This window comes from Andrographis paniculata, unplaced genomic scaffold (genome assembly GCF_009805555.1).
Source record: "Andrographis paniculata isolate CXL003 unplaced genomic scaffold, ASM980555v1 Contig22END, whole genome shotgun sequence".
Classification (NCBI taxonomy): Eukaryota; Viridiplantae; Streptophyta; class Magnoliopsida; order Lamiales; family Acanthaceae; genus Andrographis; species Andrographis paniculata.
The window spans coordinates 2,945,140-2,960,940 of NW_026137513.1; the positions used below are offsets into that span (position 1 = coordinate 2,945,140).

General features: G+C 35.5%; 3 protein-coding genes across 4 annotated transcripts; 2 read left to right on the forward strand and 1 right to left on the reverse strand.

Moving 5' to 3' along the window:
- The first annotated feature begins 2,584 nt into the window (after positions 1 to 2,584).
- LOC127245303 (putative pentatricopeptide repeat-containing protein At5g13230, mitochondrial) lies at positions 2,585 to 6,785 on the forward strand. 2 transcript variants are annotated; one of them, XM_051266111.1, is made up of 3 exons: positions 2,585 to 2,905; positions 3,015 to 3,249; positions 3,828 to 6,785. In XM_051266111.1, the coding sequence occupies exon 3, from the start codon at positions 3,873 to 3,875 to the stop codon at positions 6,378 to 6,380; it is 2,508 nt and encodes an 835-aa protein (XP_051122068.1). In that variant the 5' UTR covers positions 2,585 to 2,905; positions 3,015 to 3,249; positions 3,828 to 3,872; the 3' UTR covers positions 6,381 to 6,785. The 2 variants fall into 2 exon arrangements, with proteins under 2 accessions (XP_051122068.1, XP_051122069.1); XM_051266112.1 differs by having other exon boundaries at positions 2,585 to 2,812.
- Positions 6,440 to 7,492, reverse strand: LOC127245309 (uncharacterized). The gene has a single exon (XM_051266122.1). It carries the CDS (start codon positions 7,415 to 7,417, stop codon positions 6,539 to 6,541), a length of 879 nt encoding a protein of 292 aa, XP_051122079.1. The 5' UTR covers positions 7,418 to 7,492; the 3' UTR covers positions 6,440 to 6,538.
- A 204-nt stretch (positions 7,493 to 7,696) lies between these two features.
- On the forward strand, positions 7,697 to 14,260 carry LOC127245305 (coiled-coil domain-containing protein SCD2). Its single transcript, XM_051266118.1, has 17 exons — positions 7,697 to 8,232; positions 8,495 to 8,664; positions 8,993 to 9,068; positions 9,218 to 9,259; positions 9,352 to 9,414; positions 10,149 to 10,198; positions 10,273 to 10,300; positions 10,511 to 10,585; positions 10,662 to 10,772; positions 10,870 to 10,930; positions 11,451 to 11,567; positions 11,676 to 11,794; positions 12,341 to 12,410; positions 12,707 to 12,748; positions 13,159 to 13,199; positions 13,538 to 13,664; positions 13,880 to 14,260. Exons 1-17 carry the CDS (start codon positions 7,873 to 7,875, stop codon positions 13,978 to 13,980), a joined length of 1,653 nt encoding a protein of 550 aa, XP_051122075.1. The 5' UTR covers positions 7,697 to 7,872; the 3' UTR covers positions 13,981 to 14,260.
- The last annotated feature ends 1,541 nt before the right edge of the window (positions 14,261 to 15,801 follow it).

Here is a 15,801-nt window from a genome sequence, read left to right on the forward strand (position 1 = left end):
ATTTATTATGGGCCATAACAATGTCAGCCCAAATGTCAGCCCATTAATAATGAAGTCCAGATATTAAGTATTTTTATTTATTTATTTTCATTATATTTTTAGTCCCAAATTTTATTGTCGGTAGGTACCTGTTTGGATAAAAGTTCTTGAAAATATTGTAGATTTAAAAAATATAGTCTTAATTGGGTTGGACATGACATTTAAAAAATATTGATATTATATTACTAATTGGTAAAAAATATAGATAAAAGACTCTTTTGCCCTTGTGACTATATTAGTGTAAAAATAGTGGCAATTGTGTAATAAAAATAAAAAAGTAGGGGTGATTTTGAAATGAATAAAAATGGTAAATAAGACTGAGAGATAAAGTATTTGATATGATAAGATGTGATAATTTCCAGTCAGTTTTTATATGGGCCTGTCCCAAATTTGAAATGGATAGACTCAGCTCATGGACTTAGAAATTCAGACATAATCTTGCCTTGATTGATACAGTCTATTTTTTCTTTTAGTACATGTCATTTTATCCGTCCAACATGTAATGTTATTTTTTTAAAAAAAAAATAAATAATAATAATAATACACATTTTAATTTCATTTTAAAATTTTATATAATTTTTTAAAAAAAATTAATTGAATTAATTAATTATCTTAATTTTAATTTATAATAATTTATGTTATAAGATAATTATTTTTATTAATATATTTTTAATTACATACTAATTATATTTATCCTAAATTCTCGTATATACAATAACTCGGACATGCAATGTGGGACGGAGAAGGTAATTTATTAATGAAACTATATATATATATATATATATTATGTGAAGTATGAAAATTGCGAAGGAATAGTAAAATTGAGAAGGAGAATGGGCTACTATAATTTATACTTCCTCCATTCCATGTAATATGGATGTATTACTGTAATCACTAGAATTTAGGTAAAGTATAATTAGTAAGTAATTAAGAAATATATTAGTAAAAATAATTATAGATTATGATTAAAATAATTAAATAGTTTAATTAAGATTAAAAAAATTTTAAAATTTAAATTTTAAAATATGATTAAAGTGTATAATTAATTTTTCAAAAAAGAAAATGACAAATTATATGGGATGAACAAAAATAGAAAATAGGGACAAATTATGTAGGACGGAGAGAGTAATTTTTTTTTTTTTTTAAACAAAGAAAATGAATTCCTCTGTGTTGGCCAATCGATTAAAAAAGTAAGGATTCTGATTTTGCATCAGCATGATAGTTCAAGAAGCATTTTTTCTCTTAGACCATTGTGATTAATACAAGGGTGTTTTTGTTTGAAGGATTTCGAAGGATTTACACTATTTATATAAAAAAAAAATTTTAAAAAATATCAAATCAAATATTTATTTTTTATATTATACTAAAAATTAATTTTATATTTAAGATATCACTGTTCCAATTTAAATTTTTTATTATTCAAATTTCAACTCAAAATCCAAACATTCAAATAAACGCACTCTAAGTGTTTCAGTTCAAGTTTTTAAATATATATATATATATATATTTTATATATAAAGTATAAAGAATAGTCTTTGTAATAAAAAATATATATTGTATATATTAAACATCGTATTAGTTTAAGTGAACAAAGCCATATAATTTATGCAATTATGATATATTATGTTAGTTTAAATGGATGTAATTATTCATTAATAATTAATGATTTAAATAGATTTCTTAAAATGATTTTTTTAATAGTTTTAAATCAGAAATATTGAAAAAAAAAAAAAAAACTATTTACCTTATTCTATGAGTGTTTGTTTTGTATTTTTGGACAATGAATTTTTTATATTGAATATGAGAATAACATAAAAAAAATAAAAAATAAAAAAAAAGTAAATAGAGGAGTATATATTATGTATATATTTAATTTTTTAATAATATTAATCATAAATAGTATCATTTAAAAATATTTGGAAGTGGCCCGACGATCTTGTATATTATACTATATGATTATGACTTGTCTATTTTATAAATTCTGAATATATTTTAAATTATCTATATTTAAAGTTTTTCTCTACAAAAATTAATATATCGGATCGGGTCCAACGTCGCCCAAATTTTATCGGCTCACAATTTTAAATACAGTTTAATAACTTTGATTACGGTTTAAGAACCAAAGAATTATATATATATATATGTATTATTATTTTTTTCCCAATTTTTTTTATTTTAATTTTTATGATTACTTTTTATTCGGATTTTAATTTAATAAACCTATTATTATGAGAAAAAAATATAAATAATCTAAAAAATTTATAAAATGATTATTTGTCAATTTATTTATTAAGAATTAAGATTAAAATTGATTAAATATAAATATATAAAATATAATAATTTTAAATAATAAAAAAATTTAAAATTTAAAATATAAATATAAAAAATAGTATTATATTATTATTATTTTTTATATATTAATAATTATTTATTAATATTAATATTATTTTCATTTTTTATAAAAATATAATAATTTTAGTTATAATGAAATTATTAATATTACAAAATATTTATTTTATTTAATACTACTATTTTTTTGCCCTAATTAAAACATCAACACAACACACATCCACGACGCCGCGCCGCGCCGCCGCCTGCACCAGTTCATTCTTCTTCGATCTCTTCTTCTTCCTCCCCCATTCTTTCCTTTCTTCCTGTTTTTTCTTCCTTTTTCTATTTATTTTCTTCTTCTTCTCCACCCACGCTGCTGCTCGGATTCGGCGTCTTCACCCACCCTCCCTGCTCGGCGCCGGTGACTGCTAGTGTCTGACCGGTGAGCCTGGGCAGATGCAGATCTACATTCAAAAAAATATACTCCATATAAGTGGCGAACCGCCGGTTCAAACCGTAAACCGGCGGTTCACAGGTTCTGCAAAGACAAACTGAAACCGCCATTTCTATTTCTTTTTAATAGTAAGATTTATTTGGTTCATGAGAATACTGAATAGTGAATACCGCCATTCTCCGTTGTACAGTGAATCTTCTTTACGAGAGGCCGTACAGCACAGCGTCGATTTCATCTATGCTCTAGTTTCTACCCGCATTCTTCTCCCTCCCACTCGATCTTCTCTACTCACATGCAATTCCAATCCACCTGCGTACGATTCGTTTCCAAGCAAGTAGGCACCAGCTCCTGCAACCTACTCCCACACCACAATTTTCCACTCTATTAAGCAAGGGTGCGAGGGGGAATTTCTATCTGTAATCCAGGTAACGAACTCCGGGAACCCTCTGCCTCTCGTATTAATCTGAAAATTAGGGTGTAGAAATGCGTTGTGGAGGAGAAATTTTAATGTCTGCAATGTGTTTGATGAAATTCCTGTGGGACATTGTTATTTATTTTCGAGCTCTGCTGGCATATGATACGCTTATTAAGCTCAGAAATGGTGATTTTTGGCCATATTGTGTTCATTGAGATCATCTGTGAATGTGTTGCTTCGATTCTGTTACCATTCTAGAAATCAACAAAATGGCAATTGTAGGATGCAGTGAAGCATGTGTCATATGTATGTTTGTTGCTGTCTGCGGTTCCTCAACGTTAGGAATAATACGGATATGTCACAAAAGCTTAGAAACATGGATTAAGTGTATGGTCTTTTTTCTTCTTCTTGTTAGTTAGGCTATAATTAGTCTATCAAAATTTGGGTTGAAATTAATTTATCTAATTTGAAACAGAATGCAGTAGATCTACTTGCCTTGATTTGGTTTTATTTTAGTTCAATTTCATTTTTTAAGTGGCAATGCATATTTTTAATATTTTAACTAATAGGTTGATTTTGGTGTATCAGATTTATCAAAGAACTGCCATTTCATTTCTAGTTGCTGCCCATCATATGCCTGCAGTCAGATGGTGCAGAATACTGCAGCAATGGAATTTCGTGGCAGAGCATCACTTACGGCATGTACAGCCCTTTCTACATCGTTGTGTCTTATCATCCATAGCTCAACCTTGCCAGAACCAGCTCATGCACATGGAGGAGGTTCATTCCTCAATACGGAAGTTCGATTCTCATGTATATGCACGAATGCTCCAGCAATACTTACGTGTGAATGAGCCGATCAAAGGAAGGATTCTCCATTGTCACATTGTGAAGATGGGTAACTGCCTAGACTTGTTCGCTAACAACATTTTGTTAAACTTGTATATGAAAAGTGGGTTTATTTCGGATGGGGTTAGGTTGTTTGAAGGTATGTTGGACCGAAATGTTGTTTCATTTGTTACCATGATCCAGGGATATTCGCAGTTGGAGGAAAATGATAAAGCTGCTGGTTTGTTCTTTCAGTTGTGTAAAGAAGGGCACGAGCTTAATCCTTTTGTTTTCACTACAACTTTGAAGGTATTTGTGAAGTTGGATTGGGTGGAGTTGGTTTGTTGCATTCATGCTTTTATCCACAAGCTCGGTCATGATTCGGATGCATTTGTTGGGACATCCCTTATCGACGCTTATTCAGTTTTTGGGTTTGTGGAAGCTGCTGAGAAAGTGTTCCAGGAGGTTATCGAAAAGGATATGTGTTGTTGGACAGGAATGGTGGCTTGTTATGCTGAGAACAATTGTTTCGAAGAGGCTTTCTACCTTTTTAATAAAATGAGAAAGAAAGGTCTGGTGCCGAATAATTTTACTTTTGCAAGTGTTCTTAAGGCTTGCCTCAGTCTTGATGATGTTGATGTGGGAAATAGTCTCCATGGTTGTGTTTTGAAAACTCGTTACGAGTTGGATCCATACGTTAGTACTTCATTGCTTGATCTGTACACCAGGCTCGGGGACATCAAGGATGCTAGGAAAGTATTCGAGGAGATCCCTAAAGATGATGTTGTTACATGGAGTTTCATGATTGCTCGGTATTCACAGAGTAATCATTGTGAAGAGGCCTTAGATTTGTTTCTTCGTATGAGGCAAGCCCTGGTAATCCCTAACCAGTTCACTTTAGCGAGCGTTCTGCAGGCATCTGCAACAAGTGGATGCCTGAATTTCGGAACACAAATCCACTCCCTCGCGCTCAAGGTCAGTCTTGATAAAAATGTGTTCGTTTTGAATGCGCTCATGGATATGTATGCAAAGTGTGGAAACATGGAGAGTTCGATGGATTTGTTCGTGGATTGCGGAAGCAAAAATGAGGTTTCTTGGAACACAATGATAGTTGGTTATGTCCATCTTGGAGATGCAGAGAAGGCTTTCGAAATGTTCTTGAATATGTGTCGAGAGCGAGTTGAAGCAACTGATGTAACATACTCCAGTTTGCTTTGTGCTTGTGCAGGTTTGACAGTTTTGGATGCCGGCATTCAAATACATGGAATGACGGTGAAAACCAAGTATGACGAAGATGGATCTGTCTGCAATGCTCTTATCGACATGTACGCCAAATGTGGACGGATTAAGGATGCTCGCGTGGTGTTTGATTCGATGAACAATCACGATATCATCTCCTGGAATTCGATGATTTCGGCATACTCCGTGCATGGTCTTGGAGCCGAGGCTTTGAAAGTCTTCGAGAGTATGCAAGAAACAGACATTAAGCCAAACCAACTGACCTTCGTTTCTGTGCTGTCGGCGTGCAGCAATACAGGATCATTAGATCAAGGGCAATCGTACTTCACTTCTATGCAAGAGGAATACGGCGTCGAACCTTGTATGGAGCACTACACTTGTATGGTCACACTTCTTGGAAGATTAGGACATCTCGACAAGGCTGCAAAAATCATCGAAGAAATCCCAAACAAGCCTACCGTCATGGTATGGCGAGCTTTACTCGGCGCTTGCGCAGCACACTGCAACCTGGAGCTTGGGAGATTCGCTGCTGACCGGTTACTTGAGATGGAACCCGAAAGCGAGTCGACTTACGTCCTTTTGTCGAACATGTATGCAGCAGCCAAGAATTGGGACAACATGGTATCTATCAGGAAAAGAATGAAGAACAAAGGGGTGAAGAAAGAGCCAGGGCTTAGCTGGGTTGAGCATCAGGGGATAGTTCACTACTTCGCTGTTGGAGATGATTCTCACCCTGATGTTAAACTAATCCGTGGAATGCTCGAATGGCTGAGTTTCGAAAGCAGGAAGACAGGTTACGCCCCGAATCAGGACACGGTTTTACTCGACGTGGAAGAAGACGAGAAGGCGAGGATGCTGTGGCTACACAGCGAGCGGATAGCTTTAGCTTTTGCCCTCGTAAGAACGCCTCCCGGAAGCCCTATTCGGATAATGAAAAACCTCCGGATTTGTTCTGACTGTCACGTCGCCATCAAGCTCGCATCGAAGCTGGTTCAACGCGAAATCGTTGTAAGAGATATTAACAGGTTTCATCACTTTGAAGATGGCATTTGCTCTTGCAATGACTACTGGTGAGATATTAACATGTTTGGATTTTACAGTCGAAACCAACAAAAATGGAAAAGATCCAAAACTCAGAGAACCCAACAGAAGGACACCATTATTGCTTCAAGTTACCACAAAAACCTTGAACATACATACGTACATACAGAGTTTGGTGTTCAAGAACTGAGTCACTTTGGGAAGCCAAATCCTTTTCTGAGCTTGATAATGGAGGAATACATTTTCCTCCGGGAACCGACTGCAGTGATTCCCATGTCCTTAAGATCCTCCAAAGTTAACATGGGGAGCACTTCATCGTCTACCTCGTGAATTTCGAAGACAGGGGAGTATCTTCCCAACCCTAACCCTAATAGCCACTCCCTCACCCCGACATTGCTGCCTTCCTCGTTGTGATGCAATCCGTTGCTGCCTCCTCTGTGTTGATCCCAAAACTGTAATCCCATGTTCTCCCCGGAATTGATTGGGCTCTGCTGGTCTTTTAACAGAGGGCTTGCGGAATTCTCCGCCGCCTCGAGCTCCCGGAGCTCTTCATTGGTGTTCTGTTGTTGTTGCAGGAAATTTGGGGGTTCGCTGGGGCTGGGACCTGTGGCGGTTCCGCCGTTGTTGACGGCGATGGAGTCGAATTTGTTCCAGTTGGTGCGTGCTCTCCGCGCCGGCTTCCTGATTTTGGGCTTCCGGTGGGGGAAATCGGCGAAATTCTCGGAGGGGTCGATTGTATCTTGGAAATTGGAGTCGGTGGCTCCGCCGTTGACGAGGTTTGTGAGGGGGCGGGTTTTGGAAGATTTGGCGGCGAGGGAGGGGTCCTTGTGGAAGCGCCAGATTCTTCCGGGGCGCCGCGGCGGGGCGTCGTGAGGCTGCTCGCCGCCGATCTCGCCGAGGCGGACGCTCGGGCGGCGCTGCCGTTTGGGGGGGTTGGTTGTGGGAGCGACGGCGGGGGTGGGGTTTTCGAGTGGTGGTGGGTCGCTTGATGGCGCGGCGTCGGCGGAGATTTGGGCTGGTGGCGCTGCGGCGGTGATTTGGGCGTCCGCCGCCTCAAGTTCGGTTGCCATGGCTGAGTGTGTGGAGTGCGTGAGAGAGACGATGGTGCAGAGCAGTGATAACTGATAAGGAGAACCGGACCCCGATTTTGATGGGCCGGGTTTACGATTCTTAATGGGCCGGATTTTTATACCACTGCCCAATTTTAAAATAAAGTGTGCGGACTCTGAAATAAACATAATTATTATATGTATATTTAATTTTTACTCTTAGAGAAACGAGCGAAACTAAATGCGACGTCGTATGGATAATTAGTCGTTGATTAAGCATATAATCGTCGGGCGAAAAAGCAATAAATGTGGTACCATAAATGGCAACGGCAGTCGTCAGAGAGTGAACTGAGTCGACAAATTTTCATCTGCCAATCTGCGTCGATATCTCCGAGACGCGAAGATCTAGGCGCTGGCAGCCACTCCGGCTCAAATTGTTTATTTTTTGTTGAATTTCAGGTCTTTTCCTTGCAGAAATGGAGGGAATGCGGCAGTGGAACAGTGAGTCCGGCGGCGGGTCGCCGTCGCGTGGTGCTCACGGTAGATCGTCGTCCTTGAGCGGCATTTCGAATATCAAGCGTAATCAGAACTACGCGGCTAAAGCGGCGGCTCGGAGGCTGGCGCAGGTGATGGCTTCTCAGGCCACCGACAATGATGAGGATGAGGAGGACCTCGGGTACGGCGGCAATGACGGGGATCTAGGACTTCGATTCAATCCTCCGCTTCCGCTGTCTCTTTCAAGGCCGCCTGTTGGTAGCAACGGTGCTAATAAAGGTAGTGGTGCGGTAAAGCCTGTGGTTCCGTCTCCGAAGATTAACAGATCTTCATCTGATGCGGTAAGTTTATGTGGTTTTGGTTTTGTGGCTTTAATTTGAATGGATGTGGCTGTTCTTATGAAAAAGTGACGATATCTGCGTCAAATTATTTCAATGTGGTTGCGACAGATTCTGTGCTGCTAGTTTTGCGAAATAGGTTTATGAATTTTCAATGGGATTTGTGAAATTCATCAATTTTCTTTTTCAAGCGGGCTGCTGCTTGCATAAAATTGAGATTTATCTCTTCGATTGCCAGTTAGATACGTTTGAATTTCTTTGTCAGGTCTCCCGCAATTTATTGGATGGAATTCCACCACCTCGTTCTAGTTCAACGGGAAGACCATCGTTGTCCACTGGAACAACGCCCTCTGTGCCTCCTAGCAGGCCGCCATTTAAAGCTCCCGGACCTATTCCACCAATTGATCCCCCTAGCAGCAGGCAACGAGAAAAAAAGTATATGAAGTTCTACTTCTGATTTAATAATTCCATTTCTACAATCACATTAGCCCTCCAAACAAATTTTGGTTTGCTTGTTTGTCTTTATATGAGAATGATTTGGTATGCGTCAGTTGAAATAGTAATGACCTCTGGAATATGGTACATGAGTTATATTTGCCATGTCATACATCCTTCCGTGGATATTAGTCAGTTCGTGACGTCTATAAATTTGAACCGACTGCCGCCATTATATATATATTTTTCAATGATTTAGCTACTTGTATGGTCTCAAATTGCACATTGTGTCAGAGCTGAATTGACAGGGTACCAATGTGGAATGCAGGTTCCCATCGGATGCGGGACGTCTAACATCGAAAGATACAGGAGATGAACGAGCATCTTCTGCACTTTGTGATGAAGTATGTTGTCTCTATGTAGAACTTTTGGAAAGTGTTTGAATATAAATGATGCTGTTAAAATCTTAAATAGTTCTCTGAGTTCTATTTTTATTTCTGGAGAGGTATTATTTTTAGACACTTCTTAAGCTAACATCTACTTAATTTGGCAGCTTGAAATGCTACAGGAAGAAAATGATAATATTCTTGAAAAGGTGTTTTCCCATTATACACTGCATGACATTTCATTTCTACTCTTTGACTTGGCATCTATCCTTATTCTTGGTTTGCAATTCTGATCTTGCAGCTTCGACTTGCAGAGGATAGTTGTGAAGCAGCTGAAGCAAGAGTCAGGGAACTTGAGAAACAGGTCTTTCTGTTTTTTTATTTTTTTATTTTTTTATTTTTTATTTTTATTTTTTTTTTATTTATTTCCAAATACAAATTTATTTGACTATCGGTTCAATACTTTCTGTAGTTATACGAGTTTTTGGCTTATATCATACTTCAGCCTTTTTTTTATGACAATAATTCTTTTCGTGGCATGCTATCCTTAGTTTAGTGGAGCTTATTTACTTTGTTACTTTGACAACTTGTCTTTGTTAACCTAAATCATTAATAGCATCCTTGATCCTAGTATCCTATGCATCTATAGATGCAAAATCGTTTTATTCAGATAACAATTCCGCTGAATTATCACTATTATCTGTTGTTGCTCCACATGAAATGCACGCACATATATAAGTACATTTACATATCTTTCATTGTAAATTTTTTTTATGATTTTGCTTTGTCCACTAAATATTTCATCTTACAGTTTCAGTAACTCAAGTGGTAAACTCAATTGTATAAATCATTGAAGTGCTCCAAAATCTTGAATTTTGAAGCTGAAACCCAAGATGTTTGTTTTTGGATGGTGTTCTTGTCCTTGCAAAATATGCTTCAATTATATAAATGCTTTTTTGCTTCTTGAAATGCAGACCAAACTATTGGTCTCACAAAATTTGTTCATCATCTCTTACAGGCCATTTATACACTCTGGAACTTGACTTTTAAGTATCTGGCTAATGAGTTCTTTGACTTTATATGTTTGCTAAACTTCAGGTTGCATCGCTTGGAGAAGGAGTCTCTTTGGAAGCTAAACTTTTGAGCAGGTATACAAAGCACAAAGGTCTCTAATGTCTTCTTATTAGCTATCTGTCTAAGATCTCATAGGAATTCTTTGCAGGAAGGAAGCTGCATTGCGCCAAAGAGAGGTAAATCTTGTTTTCTTGTTTCTTGAGTGGATGTTGCTTGCATTCTTGAATTAGTTTGTTTCATCCTTCATGCTACAACCATAAAGATACTCAAGATTGGAAAATAATGGATTCAAATATTACAGTACTTGTAGCCTTCAGTTAGTCAATAGTATCGTAGATATATTTGTTCCTTTACCATTTTATTGTTTATTTGACAATTTGGTATAGGCTGCACTTAAAGAGGCTATGCATGCAAAAGATGATGTAGATGTCGAAGTGACTACATTGCAATCTGATATTAAGGTAAAATCAACTATGATGTGTTTAGAAGTACCTATAAGGGGATGGCACTTTATATCTGACATCTTGAATGTATAAGACTGCAAAAAATGAGGCTGCAACTGTTGTTGAGAGACTGCATGGAATTGAATCTGAAGTTAAAGCACTCCGCACAATGACACAAAGAATGGTGTTGACTCAACATGAAATGGTGGGTCAGCCACTGTTTTGTGAATTTCCCACTTAACATGGCCGTGTTTGTGTTTGCATTATATGCAATTGAGTTTCTGAGAAACTTATATTTGCAGGAAGAAGTTGTTCTTAAAAGATGCTGGCTTGCAAGATACTGGGGCTTAGCCCTCCAACTTGGTAATTAACAAAACCATTATATGTCATCACTGTGAGATGTACTAATTCATTCATCCTATGCACATAAAGCACAGGTGAACTAGAATTTATTGTTTCTGGTTTCACATCAAGTTCAACTGATAGAAATGAGTTGAAGAACATCATGATTCCTTCTTCTGCTTTGTATAGCCTGTCTAGGACCATCTTGTGTGTTGATGGTCTGTAAATAATGATCCTTTTAGGCTTTTACTAAAGGATACATTCTGGATGTGTACTTCCTTGAAGTAAAAAACCTCAAGTGCAAGCTGTTCAATGCTCTCTAGGTTTGGTTCAATTGAACATTGGCAATAAATTCAATCAAAAGAGAGTTATTCTTTCGGTGATTGTGAGTCAGTGACTTTACCTTACATGGTCATCCTATGGTTTAAACTGTGTGCATTCACATCTGTCATATTTAAATAAGGCAAACTGACTAATTCTATTTATTATTTTCAGTCTTTTTTTTCATCATAACTTGATAACTATATTTATCACAACTTAGGCATCTTTCCCGAAGTTTCTGTTTCAAAGTATGAATATTGGTCATCTTTGGCACCGCTCCCTCTCGAAGTTGTTTCATCTGCTGGCCAGAAAGCTAAGGAAGAGTATCATAAAAAAGGCTAGTTATCTGTTGCTTATTGTACAGAGGATTGAATCTGAACATTCTTTGTGCTCCACATTGTGCATCCAAAATGTAATACTGATCTTCTCCTTTGTCATTATGTAGGTTATAAGAATCCACTGATGGAGAAACTTGTCGAGGATTTCAATGATCTCTCAGGAGAAGGAACCATTGAAAGCATGCTGACAGTTGAAATTGGCTTAAAAGAACTTACTTTATTGAAGGTCTTATTTCAAAGATGTTAATTTCTATTTCAGTATTTATGTTTATAGCACCTTCTTGATTTCATATCTATTATACTAAGTCCCAATTATTTTCTTGTATTTTTATTTTGGGGGATTCACAAAAAAAAAAAAAAAAAAAAAGCCTATTTTATCAAGTGTTTTTTCTTTTTTTAATTTAATGATAGTACCTATTTTGACTGATGTTTTAAGCTTAAATTTCTTCTGCTCAAAATTTTTCAGTGCCAACACTCACCTAAACTATTTTCCAATGCCAAATGTGCCCTATCGATGACTCCTAATTCTTTGAGAGGAAATATATTTAAGATGCTGAAATTTACAACAGTTACGTAAACTACATCCTGAGTTAAATGAGAGCTATAATATTAGGATGAAAGTAGATTATGTACCACTGTTATTTATTGAATGAAGTATACATTGCTTTTCCTTTTGAAAGCTGCTGAAGCTTCGTGCTATTCCATGCACTTGTTTATGGCTTAATTTAGTTGATTAGAAAGATGGTTTGATTTTTTTTTTTTTTTTCCTTAGGTTGAAGAATCTATTGTTCTTGCATTTGCTCAGCATAGACGCCCAAGCTCAACTAGGACATCAACACAAGGTTTTCTCTACCACCTTTCAGCTGCAGTGTTCTGCAGTTGCAGCATGATTATTGAGTCTATGATTTTCTTTGCTGCTTTATCTATCTCTTAACTTCATAGACTTTTGGTTAAATTCATGGATCTTTATTTGGAATATTGTGATCAAATGATTGTTTGAATTGTTTATATATTCCTGGAGTGATGCTTTGAACCAGGTCCCCTACTATATTTTCTATTTGCTACTGGCCTTCTTAACCTTGCGAAGCATATGATTCCTCAGTGTGTATGACTATCTGCATTGTTCCTTTTTTGGTAGATATCAAGTCATCAATTGATCCAAAGTATATGGAAGCATTTGGTAAGTCCTACCAGTCCATTATTGTTCATTTTCAACAGGCTGTTAGCCATTAGTGTTCAGTTTTTATGCAGTTTATTATTTCAAGTTTGTTAAAAGTTAATCATTTTGCATAGGGTAATGCCTTAAAATTTTTCCCTAGCAACAAATTTCTTATAATTATGTTGGCCCGCACTCATGATATAGTTTTTGATTTTGTTTTCTCCGCAACTCTATTGAGGTCCTTTCAAATCTTACTCGTTTTAATTCCTGTCATTCCGAATTGTTGGCTGCTCTGATAGATAATTTCGTAGTTTTCCTCTTTTAATTTCTACTGCTTTCACATCCATTTTATTGACCTTATTCTCACATGGTTATCTCATTCTCAAGAAAAAAGTACATGTTGAAATCATTTTATTTTCATTTCTTTGCAGATCTTAGCCCGGAGGAATCTGAGGATGTTCTCTTCAAGCAGGTTTGTACATCTGCCTCAGCCATTTGGGCGTCCGCACAAATTTTCTTGTAAATAATGCATTCTTAGAAACACAGGCGCCGGGCAGCCATGAATACAAGCACCTAGTTCTTGTAAATAAACGTGAAAGTATGATTTTGCATATGATACCATATCAATATGGAAGCTACAAACAATCAGAACACAAGCCTACAGACTAAGATGATTCTGTTTACTAAAAAATTATTGCAGTTAAATTTTGGAAACTATTTTTCAAAAATGTTTCTGGACTTGTGTTTCTCTGTGCTGTTTGAACGATGTCCTGCTATGCCCATCACACTGATAGTAATCACATGAAATAGGCATGGCTTACTTATTTTTGGACAAGAGCTAAAGCGTACGGCATCGAGGAGGAAATAGCCAATGAGAGGCTGAAACATTGGATCGACCGTTATGGCCAGTTCCCAACTTCACATGATGCTATTGATGGTGAGTTGATGCTCGCTTGCTAACTTTTGTCGACTATCTGTTTCCTACACTTTTTCTATCCTAAATTAAGTTTGATGTGATATTCCGGATTTGTTCAAACTGCAGATTATCTATATATGAGATGCAATAAACTTTTAAGCTTGATATAAATTTTCTGAAAGGTTGAATATTTCCATTTTCAAGCATGAAGTATCTGATCTTATTCTATTCTCCAGTCGAACAAGGGTTAATGGAGCTTCGAAAATTGGAAATTGAACGACAACTCTGGGAAGCATCCCGGCAAGAAACTGATCAAATTGCTTCTGTTGAGGGATGAAAATTCAGTACAAAATAGCGGCTGCAGTTCTCATGGTATTTACCAGACACTTTTTACCTTAGTTGATAGTATATGATAGCTTCTGCTACGCAAGTTTTCATCAATTTTTTTCTTTTATAATGTGTTTTTTACTGTGTTACTCTCTCTTAAGAATCTCCGAGGACGAGCATTCGTTCTTTTCTCGTGTAAATATATACATTGAGCAACATCTAAACTGAGTAAAATCTTGATGTGTCCACCATGGTGATCAGTAAATGAATGCATTGGTGTGTAATTTTAAGTCCAGACGCTCTAAGATGCTTATTTATTTATTTAAGAGAGGACTTAATTAGTTGAATATAGTGTTAGAAATATGCAATGAAGGCAATGTTGGTTGGTTGTAATATGTGTAAGAAGGAAGACATGAAAAGCAAAAAGGTAGCTTTTAGGAATGGTGAAGAACAAACAGGAATATGGAAAAAGGGTAAAGGCTTTTGTCAGTATTCCTGTGGAAGCTTGTATTTTATTGTATTGTATTGTATTGTATTTGTACGTATGTATTCTGTGTTTGTGTATAAAAATATTCTTACACACTCACTAGCTATAAATATTTAAGGTGAATCAGTTATATATATATATATATATATATGCAGTTGGTCTCATCACGCACGCGTCATGTGGGCTTCTCTCTCGCATGCGTTGGTGCTACTGCTACTGCTACTGCTACATTTGTTTGTATTATTATTATTATTATTATTTATCTATTCATTCCTTCCTTCCACTATTATTTTTATTATATATTTTATGATATTCATTACATGTGTGTGTCCCATGATGGACCTGATTGAGGCTATAAGGATGTGGTGGTGGTAGTAGTGGGTAGGCAAAAATATATATATGCAAAATAAAATAATGCATGCGAATGAATCACCAACTCTATGTGTAAAGTATATCCTATGTGAAATTATAGATTTAAATTTAAATCAATTTCTATGATGCCTCTTAGTATTGTTTACCATATAGAATTTACTTAGAATGATTTATCTTGTTAATGTACTTTATATATTACTCCCTTTATCTCGTATTTATATATTAATTTGCTTTATCGGCGAAGTTTGAGAGATATTAGTATTATATTGGAATAAGGTAGAAATAAAGATAAAAAGTAAATTAATTATATATAGGTAACGATATTTGTGAAATATATTGTAAATTAGAAGGGTATTTGTAATGTTAGGTAGATTGCACAATTATTAAAAAAAAGAAATTGATACTTTGTTATGGACTGACCAAAATAGAAAAATAGATAGATTGTTAAGGGATGCAGTGAGTATTATGTTTCGTCTGGAGTCTATTCCATTCTTTTTTTTTTTTTCTGTTATAAAAAATAAGTTTATTTCTTCTATTTTTTTAAGTATAAAATCATACATTTTTTATTATTTTTAATTATTTATTCTACTTTTTTTTTGCTATAAAAGATTAAAAAAAAAAATTACACATCATATTAAAATTCATGTCCATATCAAAAAAACAAAATTGAGTTTGTTTGTTTTGTATTTTGGTTTAAAGGAAAAAAAAGTTTATATGAAGTATATGAAAGTGTACATGTAATATAAAAATAATGAGTGTAATATACTAATTTTTTGAGAAAATATGATGGATAATTTTGACAAAAAGAACATACAAGGAGTATAAAATAGTGGTTTAAATATTGCCAATGTCTTTTTGGTCAGGTTTGCTTTGTAGGGTTTGTACAAATTTGTTTTTTGTTTATTTAATGTACACTCAAAGAAAGAATACCGAATTGCAAGTTTCTGTTTATAAAATAGTAGTATATAATAT

Excerpts from the sequence above, each read along its gene's own strand:
- LOC127245303 (XM_051266111.1), top strand. The coding sequence starts at position 3,873 with ATGCCTGCAGTCAGATGGTGCAGAATACTGCAGCAATGGAATTTCGTG.
- LOC127245309 (XM_051266122.1), bottom strand. The coding sequence starts at position 7,417 with ATGGCAACCGAACTTGAGGCGGCGGACGCCCAAATCACCGCCGCAGCG.
- LOC127245305 (XM_051266118.1), top strand. The coding sequence starts at position 7,873 with ATGGAGGGAATGCGGCAGTGGAACAGTGAGTCCGGCGGCGGGTCGCCG. Across the intron at positions 8,665-8,992 it reads AGCAGGCAACGAGAAAAAAA|GTTCCCATCGGATGCGGGAC; the intron begins GTATATGAAGTT and ends TGTGGAATGCAG. Across the intron at positions 10,199-10,272 it reads GAAGCTAAACTTTTGAGCAG|GAAGGAAGCTGCATTGCGCC; the intron begins GTATACAAAGCA and ends AATTCTTTGCAG.